The sequence below is a fragment of the Camponotus vicinus genome, unplaced genomic scaffold (assembly GCF_025532165.1).
Source record: "Camponotus vicinus isolate PSW18456_S1 unplaced genomic scaffold, iyCamVici1.0 SCAF_1, whole genome shotgun sequence".
Taxonomy (NCBI): domain Eukaryota; kingdom Metazoa; phylum Arthropoda; class Insecta; order Hymenoptera; family Formicidae; genus Camponotus; species Camponotus vicinus.
The window spans coordinates 37,059,175-37,077,205 of record NW_028141945.1 but is presented as its reverse complement, the minus strand read 5'-3'; the positions used below and the strand labels follow the sequence as shown (position 1 = coordinate 37,077,205).

The 18,031-nt window shown below is 27.0% G+C and overlaps 2 protein-coding genes across 2 annotated transcripts; both read right to left on the bottom strand.

Moving 5' to 3' along the window:
- Positions 1-604: 604 nt before the first annotated feature.
- LOC145970087 (uncharacterized) lies at positions 605-7,530 on the bottom strand. The gene is made up of 8 exons (XM_083096584.1): positions 7,305-7,530; positions 5,476-5,736; positions 4,952-5,393; positions 4,656-4,789; positions 2,357-2,540; positions 1,984-2,160; positions 1,516-1,819; positions 605-1,426 (listed from the first exon to the last, which is right to left on the bottom strand). Exons 1-8 carry the CDS (start codon positions 7,460-7,462, stop codon positions 1,242-1,244), a joined length of 1,845 nt encoding a protein of 614 aa, XP_082952710.1. The 5' UTR covers positions 7,463-7,530; the 3' UTR covers positions 605-1,241.
- A 1,226-nt stretch (positions 7,531-8,756) lies between these two features.
- LOC145976685 (uncharacterized) lies at positions 8,757-12,235 on the bottom strand. The gene is made up of 6 exons (XM_083107994.1): positions 12,109-12,235; positions 11,802-11,983; positions 10,429-10,639; positions 10,069-10,227; positions 9,582-9,903; positions 8,757-9,453 (listed from the first exon to the last, which is right to left on the bottom strand). The coding sequence occupies exons 1-6, from the start codon at positions 12,205-12,207 to the stop codon at positions 9,284-9,286; spliced, it is 1,143 nt and encodes a 380-aa protein (XP_082964120.1). The 5' UTR covers positions 12,208-12,235; the 3' UTR covers positions 8,757-9,283.
- Positions 12,236-18,031: the final 5,796 nt, after the last annotated feature.

Genomic DNA, 18,031 nt, shown 5'->3' with positions numbered 1-18,031 from the left:
GTATGCCTAAATTGATACATAAAATTCATGATATGTATGAATTATATAATACATAATAAATTATATTATATATTATATATTTATATATAGATAGGTCTAGTAAGCGCTCTATATATAAATATATAAATATTATATATTTATATATTTATATATAGAGCGCTTACTAGACCTCCGCGGGATGCAATTTAGCATCACTTACGCGTCGAAAACAAATTCGTCTAATGTAACGCGTCACTATCTGTAATATATAATGTTAATATCACGCTGAAGAAGGATCAAAAGATGATCCGAAACGTTCGCTTTTTGTTATTATAATGTGTTTTTTAATAAACTAATATTGAAAAAAGAAAGAAGTGTTGTTGCTTCTCTGCGCTCCAACTACCGCGCGTTGGCTCTTATGCCATTTTTTTTTTACTTTTTTGATTACTTGAGCCAAATCTCTAATTATTAAATATTATATATTATAATTATATAATACATAATATATATAATACATTGCATATGACAAGAGCTGAATTGATAATCTTTCGGTGTTATGGAAACTATTGTGGAAATTCGTCAATAAAAGTGATTGACTAGTTAAGAGGGATCACTAAAGTTTATTACATAATTCGATATAATTCTACATATATTCTTATATGACATATGTTTTAATTTTAACACGTTGTATTTTTAATCTTAAAAAGATTGGAAAACTACAATATACTCATAGAAAAAAATTAAAAAAATATTATTCACAATTTTAATATATTTATTACAATCGTATTAACCTCTAATACTAGACTGACCATCAGGGGGGTCACTTTCGATTGATCCGCCATTTTTCGGCAACACTCGCTCATATTCAAATTTTAATTACTTTATTTTGAATGTAAATGATACTTAGTAATAAATATTATAGATTATAATGAATATTATATGTAGAGAATAAATCTTAAATAAATTATAATGATAAATTTTATAGTATTTCTATAAGTATTATACTATACTATACTATAGATTAACAATTAACGTTTTTAAACCATGCGGTACGATGTCTAGCGTTTCTAGGAAATATTTTCATTGTGTATTTTTTTGCTGATGTGCGCTCATTCGCCAATCCTTTGTAATTAATATTTCAATAATTATTGCGAAAAATGCAAAACGGAAAAGGACTTTCCTGTTCGATTTACTGCGCTCTATCTTCTCACGAGTTTTGGTCTAATCTTTACATCCTGTATTTCTATTACGAATTGTAGATTTTATGGTGTATACAACAGACTGTGTTCATCATAAAAGGAAAGTATTTCGGAAATACGAACGCCATCGAGTGGATAAAGTTCTGCCAAGCTTTCATTTGGTACATAATGAGTGCCTTCAAATTTAGAAAAATATCGTCCTATTTCAAAGTTATTGATCCATTTTGCTGGACATATCGATATAAGATCTAAAATAAAAGATATACATAGTAAAAGTGAAGATCATACGTATAGAAAATATGTTATTTATAAAAATGTTGCAAATCTCTTTTCATACCTTGTTGCACGTAACACATTTTATGATTTTCAGAGAGAATCATGTAACATGGTTGATCGATAATATCTTCTCTTTTGCATATGCATCGATATGATGTATATGGGGGCCTAAACCAATTAATGAATTCTCTTACGAAAGTCGAATTGTGTTCACAATGCCAACCAATTATTACACCATAATGTTTTTCCTCTTCTTTATATATCTCTGAATAGGATACTATCATTCCGATCGCAAATTTAACTTTATCCATCCTTTCCACATTTCCAAATTTTAATTGTTGTCTTATTCTATCATCGGATCTAACCTGTGTGAATATATAATAGCAACATTCAAATATATAACATTCTATCAAGCGATTTCTAAAATAATATAATAATTTAAATTTTAAATAATTATAATGCGTATATAATTTCTTTATAAATTGATACATGGACATTAAAGTATATTACATGATGTGCAGTAACATACCTTTATTATCTTTGTAATTTCTTTACAGTAAATATCATATTTTATGTCAGAGTCATTTGTCAAGGATCTTAAGATATCAGTTAACATGCTAAGCCTCCATTCGTAATTTAGATTATGATTATTCAATAGACTATCATCACAGAAATAACACACCCTCAAAATAATTGTCCTTGTTTCCTAAAAAAAAAAAAAAAAAGATATAGTAAGCCAAATTATGATTGCTGAGAAAAAAATAAAAATAACATTTATTTTTATAATTATAACACTTATTAATTATAAAATGTATTGACTCATTCACTTATGTACTAAACATTTAAATCTATAAAATAATATGCTATTTTTATTAACCATAAAATTAATATAAAAAAATTACACGACTTTGCCATTGATTGTAATGCCATGAAAATTTTCTGGGGTCTGACAATATTATATTATATCTATTATTATATCTTCCTCTGACAATATTTGATGAAAAAATATTAAAATATTCTAAATTGTCCCAACTTTCGTTTAAAAAGAATTGTTCTCCTTCTTCTTTTTCTATTTCTTCTGTAGAACTGAAAATAAAAAAAGATATTCATATATGTATACATAGTCCAAATATGTATATGTATACATATACATATTTTGATATATAGAAGGAATGTTCATTATAATTAATGTTCATGTTTTCTGGAGCATTTGCAATTGATTGATTAAAAATGTTATGCATATGTCTTATTTTAGCAAAATGCATTGTTGAAAATGCATGTTGAAATTTGTTGAAATATCAAAATTATGAGACAGCAAACTTTTTTCAATATAAAAATAAAAATAAGATATTAATTGCTTAACAATATAGTTGCTTACTGTATTTTTGAAAAAATTATACAATTTTTTATTTAAATTATATTTATCATTCCGTATAGTATCATTTTGTCATTCTATACATGTTATATAATAGATAATTATGAAAAATTAATAGTATTTATCAATGAAATATATTTTTATGGTAAATGTCTTGGAATATCTGCAACTTTATCAGTAACCTTGACCTTGACATATGTTATCAAAGCCATGATCTCCTGTAACCTCCAAAAGATATTAGACGACGGTCATTGTTTATTAAAAAGTTATTAACAATTAAATTATATAGTAAGAACAAGTATTAAACACGAGAATGTATATTAATTAAAAGAACATATATTAGCTGTATATTTAATTATTTAAATGCATGTGGGCAGGGGAAGAGCCCTTTCCTTTGCAATCCTACTTCGAAAAAATTGATCTAATTCAAACCTATTTGTTTTTAAATTTAAGGTAGGTTTGAATTAGGTTGATAGGAGTTTTCGAGATGGAGATGCAAAGGAAGGGGCAAAGCCTTTCCTCCACCTACCCGTTTATTTACAGAGCAAATGCATGTATCTTTTAAGTAAACGCGTAGACGGGGGAGGGGTTCTATCCCTCTCCGTGCATTATCATCCCAAAAAAACTATCCTAAGTCAACTCGTATCCAAGATATGGGGATATACCTCGCTTCGCATGGTTCTACGTGAGTTTGCAACTTTCTATATGAAGTGAGATATATTCCCCACTCCCAAGAAAGCTAATTTAATCCAACTTCTATTCGAGGTATGAGATGTATCTCGCATTTAATACTTATACTTACTATACAATTGAATTGATAATAACTTTTTAATAAATAATGACCGCTGGCTCAAACTTTTCGGAGATTATTCAGGATCATGACGTTGACAATATATATCAAGATCAAGATCATTGATGATCATTGTTGTTATTCTAGACATTTATAATTTTTCATAAACTTTAATAATTTTTATAAAATAAATTTTATTATAACGTTTGCTAATTTTAAAAAAATAATGGATATAATCGACTGATATATTCACATCTTTATACAAGCGTAACGTTGCATCGAAAACATATAATTCTTTAAATGCATGTGTATATATAATTGCGTGTAACTTTTTATATAAATCTATTTATTTTGTATTGATGACATTTAAAATATATTCAGATAACTCCTCGAAAAATATATAATTCACATAATGATATATATCAAAAATTCTATTCATAATATAAGTAAAATGTAATATATATCAACTTTATCATCTTTTAATGTGATTATCTAAATATGTGAATCTATTTATGTATAAAATAAATAAAAGAAGTTTTATTTATTATAAAGAAAAAGAGATTTTTGTAAAAATAAATTATGTTTTGTTTAAGATTCTCAAGATTACTTTGATCTTTTAACTGAAGAAAAAGATTTTGATTATACTTTCTACGCATATAAAAATGCAAAGCCTTTCCCGCACTCACCACTCCTTCCCTACTCATCGCTTTGCCGTGCGCTTGGTATAAGGTTATAGTGAGACGATTCTCGTCGCCGCGCACTTCTGGACGCACACCGATTGGCCGAACTTTTTTAATTCATTTAATTAATTAATTTTAATTAATTTCTCATTAATTATTGCGAAAATCACAAAATGATAAAGAAGTTTCCTTCTTAATTTGAGCCAATCTATCTTCACACTTCAGACGTGCAAAAAATTGTCGCACGCCTTGTATACACACACACACACACACACACACACACAGAGGGAAATGTATATACATATAAACAAAATCCAGAAAGTTTGAAAGAGCGCTGAAGGTAAAATTATACTTACTATTTCCATATGATTTGAATTCTGTTGATATTTAAGTGATACATATTATTTTCATTATTTATCATCGGAATGCCGAGTCTTCTGGCTACGATTTGATATGTAATAAACAATACACATCTGTGAAATTCTGAAATCTATGTAATAAATTATATTAAAGAATTATATATATTAAAAAATTATATATATTAAATATTTATAAAAACATTTATAAAATATAAAAATTATTATAGTTTTTGTTTATGACAAATTATTTATTATTATTACTATGTAATTTAACATAATCTAAAATAACTTACAAAATGTAAATACTTGAATTCCAGATCTGATATCATTAATAATTCATATAATTCAGAGATGTCTAAATCAGAAAAAATATATTGCTCAAGTATACTCATAATTTGTTTCTCTTCTGTTAGCTCCCAGAAATTGTCATAGATATTATTATCTCTCCAAAAAGAAAATTTTTCCAATGGGATCGAGGATATTGAATGCGTAAGATGTTTATTTTTAACACGCAATAGTATTTCTTGCACAATACCATCTAACCATGTATCTATGACTGAATACGACACGCGTGGTAGAAAATATTGAGCCATAATAATAAGTTGTCGTTCGGAAAGCTGCTTTTCTCTTGGCTTATTTAAAAATTTTACTTGTTTGTATAGAAATCGATATTGTATTAGACAATCGAAAATTAGGCCAAAGTAATAATTATTTGTTAAATTGGAACCGTATTTCCTATACAAAAATTTCCATATTAATTGTAAAATAATTATTTTAATTTGTAATATTAATGGCTATTTAGTTTATGGAATTTTACCAGGGTATTTCTGCAGAAATAGTTCTATTTAGCTCATCCCAAACAAAATAATAAATCATATCATGTTTAGCTATGAAATATAGAATTCTTTTCAATTCTTCTTTGTTAGTTTCTGATAAATTATCATCAGACATTAATAATACATAATATTGTAGCTTTTTGATATATTGATTTCCTGCTTTTATCTGTTCTTTAAAATTTAAATGATCGAAAGTTTTCTTCCGCTTCTCTGTATTATATTTTTTCGTAGCAGTAAAACATCTAAAATTTATAAAAGGTAAGAAGAATATTCTATAGGTAAATCTTGAAACATATATATGTAAAAATGTGTATTTATTTAACTGTTATTATATAAATAAACATTTATACATAATTGTATATTGTTCCAGAGAAAGATAGAGATGTATGTGGAAGGAGGTCGGACGTGTCTTTACGCCCATTTGATCAACGAGCGACAGAATCCATCCGTGGCAACGGCATTGACGCATATCCTGTGGAGAGAGCATTCACACATTTTTCAGCCTAACGAATAATTGCTAGAAAACAATATTCGCAGACTAGAAAAATATGTGAGGCGCAAGTGGCTGGATCAGGAATCGAACCCGAGTCTTTCGCTTTCCGGGCAACTGCTCTAGACCACTGAGCTATCCTCACACCTAATGCTGCTTTTTAACACAGTGATATGCGACTCCAGAGCGATGTTGGTATCTCGCTCGATGGATGCAATGCCGATTGCCATGGAGGATCCTTGAAAAGGTCGCTCGCTGACCAAATAAGTCGGTGGAGGTATTCGCGTGCATGCTGGCTTCCGACTGGCCTTCCGTATGAAACGGCACCGACGAGCACAACGCCATAGAGTGACCATATCCCCCAAGATCCCTCTAGTATATACTAAAATCCCCACTGTACCAAATAGCAGTGGCGGATGGACCCTAAGATAGGGCCGGGGCAAGCCTCCAGAGAAAGATAGGGATGTATATGGGAGGAGGTCGCACGTGTCTTTACGCTCATTTGATATACGTTGCATTTTATATTGTTGCACTTTGAAATTGAAATATTAGAAAATATAACAATATCATAATTTTATGTTTTATATTGTAAAATATACTTTTTTCAGAAAATCGAAATAATAAAAATGAATAAACTTGTAGTGCAACAGAAAGAAAAAAATATTTTTGGAATATATGTTTTGTATAATTGAAAATAATTTATATAAAAATTATATTCTTAAGCATGCATTAATTAAAGACAATAATAAAATATAGAATAACTTTTATGTTCATAATTTAACAGTGGAACCTACGAGGTAAAAAGAGGTTGAAATTCTAATTTATAATAAGAACAAGTCACAAATCATTAATACATTAGTAAGCTTTCTTTATCAAATGGTGCGCAGTTTGGAATTGATCAATGAATCCCTGTATGACTCTTAAGATTATGGCTTTACTAGACTTCGAGCCTTTACTATTATCGTATTTAATCGTACACCGAAAAAATTGTATTCTCAACTTAAGAATGTGCCACTTATTTTTAGAAATAGCGCCAAGAGGATTTCTTTTTTTTAGTATATAATCTAAAGATAAGTGGCATATACTTGGGTCTTTTTTTCGGTGTAACATAAAAACGAGTTCAATATGTAATAAAAAGATAGATAATAGACACAACTTAAATTAATAAAGTAATTACATAAATTTCTTTTCGACTATTTTTCGACTATTATTTTTGAGGTGGTTAAACGATGAATATCGACTATTATTTTTGAGGTGGTTAAACGATGAATATCAGGTGTGAAATAAATATAAAAATTAATATAAGAAACTTATAAGTACCTTTGGTAATATTTTCTCTCCCAAAACCTGTTGCTTAGCGTTATTTGGTGCAATCTATTACACGTGGATTTAAGACTCGCGATATCGTCTATGCTGATATTCTTGTCTTCCAAAATTATAATAATCACTTCGTCGGACAAATCTGTTATTGTAACCATTGTAAAAAATCTAATGAAAAAACTCACAATGAATATTATTTGTATCACTAATTTTGTTTATGTACTTATATATAACGAATTAACTTATACGAAACGAATCACGAATGTGAACGCACGAGGATTATCTTCTAGCACTGTCCATAGACATATAATATATAGACTGTGCGTCCCCTCTCTCTCCTTTGTTTCGGTAACATAAAATTTTGGAAAGAGAGAGCTTATGTTCATGATAGATGAATTTCTTCTTTATCTAACGACGCGTGGTGGGGCGGAAAGAAGTCCATCATGTCATATGTCAAATACAATGGCCATATTAAATTTTTTGCTCCATTCTAGGTATTGATAGAAACAAAGAAATTAATACCGCGAAAGCATATTGTCTTCTAAAATTTGTACAAATTTTTAGCCAAACGCGAAGTGTATATACGTCTATGGGTCTGTTCTTTTTAGCTGCACTGCTGCACTAGTGCAATAAGTTGGAAAGAGACAAACATACTTTCTTTCACTCTAACTAATTGCACTAGTGTAGCAGTGCAGCTAAAAAGAACAAGCCCTATGGCGTCTGTAACGTACACTTTCTTCGATGTGGACAAAAACTAAAAATGCACCTTTCTTAATGCCAGCAATATTTCCATGCGTTTGGCCTACCAATAGAATGGATAGAATAGACACATATTTCTTGGTCTTGATTGGTCAAGAAAACTAGTGAAGGGATGGAAAACTAGGAACTCTTAGAAAATAAGTTTCTAGATAATCCTTGCAACTGTTCTAGAAATTTGGTTTTATGGTTTTGTTCTAATATTATATTCTCTAATCAAATTCATCAACTTTATGATTGCCAGTTGCCTATTATTTATAATAAAAAGTCATTGGGATTTCAATCGGTTGATATCTTAAATTTTGAACAATTTAGTTACATCCTGTAGAATTTATAATTCTTTTCTTTCTCACAATCTATTTTAATACTAAACATGAAAAAAATTATAAAATATCAGAAAAGAATAACGTGAAATTTGGCAATCAAGTTTCAATCACTCGAAAGTAATGTATAGTTTTAATCAGAAATAAATGTTCAGAAATCATAAATCAATAGAATCATAGAAATCATAGAATTATAGAAAATCTCCCGGTGTTGTGAAAATTCAAATCAATTCGTCAATAAAAGTGGTTGATTATTTAAGAGGGATTACCAAAGTTTATTACATAATTCGATATAATTTTACATATATTTTAATTTTAATACGTTGTATTTTTAATCTCTTAAAGAGATTAGAGAAATACATTATATCCATAGAAAAAAGTTAAAAAAAATTACTAATACATAATTTTAATATATTTATTACATTAAATGTGTTGTATTAAAAACCCTCTAATACGAGACTGGCCATCAGGGAGCCATTTTTGATTGATTCGCTACTTTTCGGCAACTTCCGCTCATATTTAAATTTTAATTACTTTATTTTGAATATAAATAATATTTAGTAATAAAGATTATAGATTATAATGAATATTACATATATAGAGAATAAATCTTAAATAAATTATAATGATAAATTTTATAATATTTCTAAGTATTATAGACGATTAACGAGTAACGTTTTTAATCCATGCGATACGATGTCTAGCGTTTCTAGGAAATATTTTCATTGTGTATTTTTTTGCTGATGCGCGCTCATTCGCCAATTCTTTATAATATTTTAATAATTATTGCCAAAAATTCAAAATGGAAAAGCACTTTCCTGTTCGATTTACTGCGCTCTATCTTCTCACGAGTTTTGGTCTAATCTTTACATCTTGTATTTCTATTACGAATTGTAGATTTTATGATGTATACAGCTGACTGGAAAGTATTTCGGAAATACGAGCGCCATCGGTTGGATAAAGTTCTGCCAAGCTTTCATTTGGTACATAATGAGTGCCTTCAAATTTAGAAAAGTATCGTCCTATTTCAAGATGATTGATCCATTTTGGTGGACATATCGATATACGATCTAAAACAAAAGATATATATATATATATATATATATATATATATATATATATATATATATAGTAAAGGTAAAAGATCATATTCGTAGAAAATATGTTATTTATAAAAAAGCTACAAATCTCTTTATACCTTGGTGTACGTAACACATTTTATGATTTTCGGAGAGAATTATGTAATATGGTTGGTCGACAATCTCTTCGTATTTAACATTTGCGCAGAAATATTTATATGGGAAGCTAAACCTTTTCATGAATGTTTTTACAAAAGTCCAACTGTGTTTACAATGCCAACCAATAATTACCCCATCATGGTTTTTCATTTCTGTATTTTTTATTGAATGGGATACGATCATTCCGATTGCAAACTTAACTTTATCCATCTTTTTCTTTATCTTTTTCTTTTTTCCAAATCTTACTTTTAATTCTTGTTTTATTCCAACATCACGTCTAACCTGTAAAAATATAAAAGTAACATTCAAATATATAACATCTAAATGAGCGATTTCTAAAATAACATAATGATTTAAATTTCAAGTAATTATAATAATATGAATATAATTTTTTTATAAATTGATATATGGAGGTTAAAATATATTATACGATGTGTAATAATATACCTCTATTATCTCTGCAATTATGTTATAATAGCTATTATCTATTATTTCATTGCTCCAATCAGTTAGGATACATGCACATATGTGGAACCACCACATGTAATTTATATTATGATTATTTATTAATTTATTTTCAAAATAATACATCATCTCATTTATTATCTAAAAAAACAGATATAGTAAACAAAACTTTAATTGCTAAGAAAAAAATAAAAATAACGTTTATTTTTCTCACTTATTGATCATAAAATGTAAATGTAACTTATTGATTTAACGTACTAAACCTATAAATTAATTATTTTAAATCTATAAAATTGCATATTATTTTTATTAACTATTGCTAAAATTAATATAAAAAATTACATTTTTTTGCCATTGATTGCGATAGTCATCATATATATTCCATAAAAATTCTTTGTGGTATCTTCCTCTAACAATATTTGATGGATAAATTAAATTGGATTCCTTTCTTATATAAAAATACTCTGCATTATCCCAAATTGCATTTGTAAAAAGTGTTCTTATATCTCCATTTTCTTCTACATATTCCAAATATGTACCTTCTTCCATATAACTGCAAATAATAAAAAAAGATCATCTATACACACACACACACACACACACACACACACACACACACACACACACACACACACACACACACACAAGGTGTGTCATTTTAAGTGATGCAGCTGAATATCTCTTAAAGTAAAAGAGATTGGAAAAAATGTTTCAGACAATAGTTGTATGGTTTCGAGAGGGACATAAGACGGTGCTATTAGTTTGACCTTGAAGAGTCAGCTGAAGGTCACGTGAAGGTCACCTCCAACTTTTTAAATGGGATACCCTATATGCTTTGCATATTCTTGTAGCTCATCTGGAGAGCTTTCCAAAACATTATAATTAAGTTAGTTTTCATTAAGTACTTTCCGAGTTATGAGGCTTGAAATCATTTCTTAATTTTACATAAACTGGAAAATATCTTATAAAATATTCAATTTTCAATTATCTTACCTTAATACTTTTATGTACAAAATAATGAGAGGAATCAATTGGTGTAAAGAAAACACATAATTGTTTAGAAAAAAAAATGTAATTTGCAATTACTAATTACATTTTTTTTCTTGAAAATATATATATATATATATATAAATTTTAAAATGAAAATAAATGACGTTGATCAAAAATCGCGAACAATTTTTAAGTAAATCAGGTATTTGAAGTTCATTATTTCATCACAGTTACTTTCAAGGTCAATTTTAAGATTGACAGAGGCACTTTTAGAAAAAACGTTTGATACAAAAGTTTCTTAATTTTTCACGTACAATTCGAATCTGTAATAAAAAGTATCATGTTCCTCTAAAAAAATTCAACTTCCGATCCGAATGGCGTATTTTCGGTCGGAATCAAAAGTTGAAAATATCACCATTTGATAGAGCGTACCCGATTTACTTCAAAATTGTTCGCGATTTTTGATAAAAGCCATTTATTTTCATTTTAAAAGGGGTGTACGGGTAGTCTGGGACACCCTGTGTGTGTGTGTGTGTGTGTGTGTGTGTGTGTGTGTGTGTATATATATATACACACACAATATATATATAAACAATATATATATATATATACAATATATATATATATATATATATATATATATATATATATATATATATATATATATATATACGTATAAACAAAATCCAAAAAGTTTGAAAGAATTGTAACATAAAATTGCTTACTATTTCGGTTTCCATATAATCTTAATCTTTTCAAATTCACGTATATAGTAGTCACAGTATGTAAAATTATTTTTGTCATATTTCTCTTCCTTCTCTAGGCCCAGCACACAGCGTATGCCGAGTCTTCTGGCAACGATTTGATATGTAATAAACAATACACATCTTTGAAATGATTCTGAAATCTATGTAATAAATTATATTTAAAAAATTATATGTTAAACATTTATAAAATATAAAAATTATTGTAGTTCTTGCTCATAGAATGGCAAATTAAACATGTAATTTAACGTAATCTAAAATAACTTACAGAATTTAAATACTTGACTTCAGAATCTGATATTATCAATAATTGATATAACTTAGAGAGCTCTAAATGAGAAAATATATATTTCTCAAGTATATGCATAATTTGTTTAGCTTCTGTTTGCTCCCAGAAATTGTCATAGATATTATTATGTCTCCAAAAGGAAAATTGTTCCAATGGGACCGAGAATATTCGATGCGCAGGTTTATTTTTCTTAAGGCGAAATAGTATTTCTTGCACAATACCATCTAACCATGTATCTATGACCGGATATGACACATGTGGTAGAAAATATTGAACCATAATAACAAGTTGTTGTTCGAAAAGCTGCTTTTCTCTTGGCTGATTTCTAAATCTTATTTGCTCGAAGAGAAATCGATATTGTCTTAGACAATGGAAAATTAGGCCAAAATAATAGTTATTTTTTAAATTGGAACCGGGTTTCCTATATAAAAATTTCCATATTAATTGTAAAATAATTATTTTAATTTGTAATATTAATATTATTTAGTATATTAAATTTTACCACGGTTCTGCAGAAATATTTCTATTCAATTCATCCCAAACGAAATAATAAACCATAGGATGTTTAGCTATAAAATATAGATTTCTTTTTAATCTTTCTTTCTTAATTTTTGATATATTACGATCAGACATTAATAATATATAATATTGTAGCATTTTCATATACCGATTTCCTTCATCTATATCTTCTTTAAAATTTAAAAAGTTAAGAGTTCTCTGTATTGAGACTTTCTTTGTTTTGTACATTTTCACAGCAGTAGGACAGCTAATATTTATGAAAAATAAAAAAAATATTATATAATAAATCTTGAAACATATGTATATAAAAATATGTACTTATTTAAATATTATTATGTAAATAAACATTTGTGCAAAATCGTATTTTGTTGCATTTTGTATTGTAGCACTTTGAAATTGAAATATTAAAAAATGTAATAACATTACAATTTTATGTTTTATATCATAAAATATATATATTTTTCTCCAGAAAATCAAAATAATAAAAAAGAATAAGCTTGTAGTGCAACAAAAAAGAAAAATTTTTTTGGAATAAAAAAAAATTTGGAAAACATATTTTGTATAATTTAAAATAATTTATATAAAAAAAGTATTCTTAAGCATGCATTAATCAAACACAATAATAAAATATAGAATAATGTTATGTTCATAATTTAATAATAGAACCTAGGTAAAGAGAGATTGAAATTCTAATTTATAATAACAAGTCACAAATCACTAATACATTAGCTTTCTCTATCAAGTAGCGCGCTGTTTGGAATTAAGCAACGAAGCTTATCATCGACATATAGTACTGGACGGAGGAACCGAAATCGTTGACAGATGTAGAAAGAGACAAGACAAGGGTAGTAGCGACTCATGAAGCTACTGAGCCATGAGATACTTCAAAATTTTATATATCTCATCTGTGTCTAACCCACTCGTTTTGCATAATAAACATGTAGAAACCATATTATTAATTACATAATATCGCTGTATAAAGTATTATTTTTATATGCTGTTTTTGCATATGTATAGAATAATAAAGGTTCCAACTTATAAGAATACGGTACTGTTCTCTTTCTTCTTTTAAACAAAATTCAACCAATGAGAAGAGACTAGAATGAGAGATCCATGCTCCCACATCTACTTTTCTCTTTCTAGCTCTCTCAACACGAAAGATCAAAGAAATCTTGCCACGTGCTCCGTCCAGTACTATATGTCGATGTTTATTATGACTCTTCGATCTTTTAGATATATTAAGATTATTGCTTTACTAGATTTCGATTTTTTACTATAATCGTATTTAATTGTAATATAAACAACGAATTTAATGCAATAAAACAGGCACAAAGTTAAATTAATAACATAAATTTTCTTTTCGACAATTGTTTTTGAGGGGGTTTAACGATGAATATTGATTAAATTATTGAAATTAATATAAAATTTTTATATATTAAAATTAATATAAAAAACTTATGAATGAAAAAGTACCTTTTCCAGTATTTCCTTCTCCAAAATATTCTATTCAGTGTTATCTGTTGGAATCTATTACACGTGGCTTTAAAATTCACGATGTCTTCTGTGCCGATATTTTTATCCTCTAATATTAGAAGAATTACTTCTTCCGGTAAATCAGTTATGCCAATAATCATTGTGAAAAAACTCACAGTATTTGCTTTTCACTAATTTTGTTTATGCATATATGTATAACGAGTCGCGAATGTGAGCGCACAAAGGTCTTCTAATTGTCCGGATGCATCCGTAACGTGCACTTTCTTCAATGTGGACAAGATTGAAAATACAATTTCTTTTAATGCCGGAAAAATTTTCATGCGTTTAGTTCGATCAATAGAATGGATAGGATATACAATAGTTTTGTCTTGATTGGTCTCAGTAAAATTAGTGAATAGCAAATCTCACGAACTCTAGAAAAAAAAATTTCTAGACAATCTTTGTAACAGTTCTGGAAATTTGATTTTGTTCTAATATTATTCTAGTAGAATTCATGGACTTTATGACTGTCAGAGTTGCCCACTGTTTCTAATAAAAAAATCACTAGGAATTTTAATTGATATCTTGAACTTTGAATAATTCCATTACATCTTGCAGAGTTTGTAATTCTTTTTTTTCTCAATTTATTCTAAATACTAAACGCAAAAAAATTATAAAAAGATCAGAAAAGAATGAACTGAAATGTGGCAATTAAGTTTCAATCACTCAAAAGTAATGGTTTTAGTTTCTTAGAGATAAATGTTCAAAAATCATAAATCAATAGAATCATAGGGATTATGGAATTTTAAAACAAAATCAACGCGGTTTTTTAGAAAATAAAATTGCACGCAATCTAAAATGAAATTATTGAGAAAAAAACTATTATTATTCACTGATATTATAATTCCATATTTAATAGATGACCTATTGACAGATAATTCATTAATTATAAGAAGTAAATAAATATAATATAAGTAAATATAAATAAATAAAATATAAATATTATATGCATTCGGAGAAAATCATTCAAAATACATGAGCATTTACTCAGAAAGTCAACCTCACGCAATATACATATATGCTCTGGCAATTTCAAAAGGGTATTTAAATGCCAATTACATTAGCGCTTCGAGCTCTTCATAAATAATTATCAGTATCAAATAAATGTCTCCTTAGATATAAAAAATTCCAAAATCTCTCATTTTTAAAAGACACTCTCTTTCATAGAAGTTACAGGAAACCTTCAGTAAATTTTTGATTCGTTATATTTTTCTAATTAGTCATCGGAAGACGTAAGCTGAAATCAGTGATATAAACAAGAATGAGAGAGAGAGAGAGAGAATAGCTATTCGAGAAAGAGTATTCCACCTGAAATCACCGATATATTCACTGATATTTCACGCTGAGTCAGTTACATTTTTATTTAATATATAATCGGACGTGGAGACCTTTATTTGCCTCATGTGGTTGCGATGTTAATCTGAAATTTATATTAGAAAATATTTCGAAAATTTAATTATGTATTGTTAACAATTACTTATATTTTTTGTACATATTTATGTGCAATTTCTGACTGCAAGAAGCAGCATTCGCTGTAAGCCACTGCTGTTTTATTTTGTGTTCGCGTGTGTAATTTCTACAAATAGTCAGTTCAATTGAATAATTTTTAATTTTTTTTTATTGATAATGTAGATAAATTTTAGATATTTCGTAAATTTTTATGTTATTGGAATTTTGACCTTATAAAAATTTTTTGGCTCCTAAGTTTAGCATTTTTATATTTTAATACGATTAATTATTTAAGGAAAATTATAAAACTAAATGAATCATGTACGTACATGAAATATATACTGCAAGAAACTATCGCAGTAGACGAACATAAATATTTGCAACTCGGCTTTGCATGGTAAACTTTACGATAAAAATTTTCAATTTAATTTGCGAATATATTTGAACATTGAAATTTATTTTCGATATTCTTTTATAATTTTTTTCTTTTGATAAGAGAATACTGATAAGATAAACAATTTTATCTTTTACACATACAGCAAATATTTTTTTCGTTTAGATTCTAAAAGATTTTATTTCTTTAACTTATTTTATTAATTATATATTATAATAACCTAATGCACATACGGTTTTGACATTAGAATTATTTCTTCATTGTTATCACTTATGACCGTCGAATTTTTGTAATACTAGAACCTAACATTGCGCATGCAATATGCACGCCATTTATCTTTTTAAATGATAAATAAAATCGAAACAAAATCTTTCTATCTAATTCTTCCTTTTGTCTATTTTTCATTTTATCTTTAAATAAAACATTTGAAAGAATATTAACTACCCTAAAAAAAAACTTATAAATGTAAAAAATACGTCAAGTACATAAAAAATCAAAAAATCTAAAAGAGTGATAAAAATAAAATATTTAAAAATCGATATGAGATCAATACTATTAGCCAAGTACAATAAATTATGTGATATTAATTCGTAATCGATACTAAATGAGTTAAGATTACTTTAATTCCTAAAGCATTTTTCATATGATGTATATAATTTAAAAAAGTTTTACACAAATCCTAAATCGCATAAACGACCTTTAGGTCGAAGTAAGATATGAAAATTTGGCGTGCCCTTCTCTCCGTCGTTTACATATCTTGAATAAAATAAAAAATTTTAATATACAATATATATACAATATATATTTGTTAATCTCCTTTCATTTAGTAAATACAATTTACATTTTTATAAAATAAGCTTTGGACTACAGATATTACTACGGTATTTTCGCAATCATAATTTAATAATTTATTTTAAGAATATTCAGTTCCGCGCGATATGGAATAAATAAATAAAGTTAACGGAAAGCATATCATTAAATTTACAATAATTGACTCGCGATTCTGTAACGAAGGCGTCAAATTTTATAATGCTTATATTTAATCATTAATTTAGCATCGAATTTTTACATTTTATATAAAAATTTTCCGAATTTATTAATGACTCTTTGACATGAAAATACAAACAGTTACTCTTTTATGAATATTCCAAAAATATATACTTCAGAAACAAATACTTTAATTTAATGAATTATTATTATGTTAATTACTATTATGTAATCATTATACGTATACTTTCGACAATTCTTCGTGTAATTTACATAAGAATTTACAATCGTAAATACAATTTCATATAATATAATTATAGTCATAATTGTATTGTATTTTACAATTAAAATATCAATGTTAGATTATAATTAAAATATAATTATAACTATTTATAATTTACAATTTACAATTTACAAATTTATGATGCTATCAATATCAAATAATAATATTCGATTTATTCAAATATTTAATAACATCGATATAATAATTTGATATTGATAGCATTAAACATTTGGATTTAATATTATATTTGATTTAATACACATATATTTTTAAGTTTTAAAATAAAATATAACATGTTAAGATTTCTTAAACGTTAATAATTATGCAATTTCTTTAATATTTCTGAAGATAATTTTGATAATTTAAATTTCACTTTTAAAACATTTTTATTTTTAAAACATGTTATATTTATTTTCACAACGTTTTTAAAAATAAATTCAACTTAATTAAAATGATTTTAATTTACCCCTAGGATTATTGGAATATTAAAAGAAAGAATGAATCTTTCTTAATAGCCCTAACAACCCTACTATTAAAGGATTCTAATAATTTTAATAGCTCTAACAATCCTACTATTACAGAATTCTAATGATTTTAAGAGCCCTAACAATCCTAATATTAATAGAAGAATTCTAATGGTTTTTCTTAATAGCCTTAACAACCCTACTTCCTGATTAACTAAAATTATTCGAGATTTGAGGGACCTATCTCTAATCATCACCTTACCTAATCATGTA

Bases quoted from the DNA above. Each gene is read 5' to 3' on its own strand.
- LOC145970087 (XM_083096584.1), bottom strand. From the start codon at position 7,462: ATGGTTACAATAACAGATTTGTCCGACGAAGTGATTATTATAATTTTG. The intron at 5,394-5,475 runs GTAAAATTCCAT...ATTTTTGTATAG, and splicing joins ATTTCTGCAGAAATACCCTG to GAAATACGGTTCCAATTTAA. The intron at 4,790-4,951 runs GTAAGTTATTTT...TTTATTACATAG, and splicing joins AATTCAAGTATTTACATTTT to ATTTCAGAATTTCACAGATG.
- LOC145976685 (XM_083107994.1), bottom strand. From the start codon at position 12,207: ATGCATATACTTGAGAAATATATATTTTCTCATTTAGAGCTCTCTAAG. The intron at 10,640-11,801 runs GTAAGCAATTTT...TATTATTTGCAG, and splicing joins ATTATATGGAAACCGAAATA to TTATATGGAAGAAGGTACAT. The intron at 9,454-9,581 runs GTATAAAGAGAT...CTTTTGTTTTAG, and splicing joins AATGTGTTACGTACACCAAG to ATCGTATATCGATATGTCCA.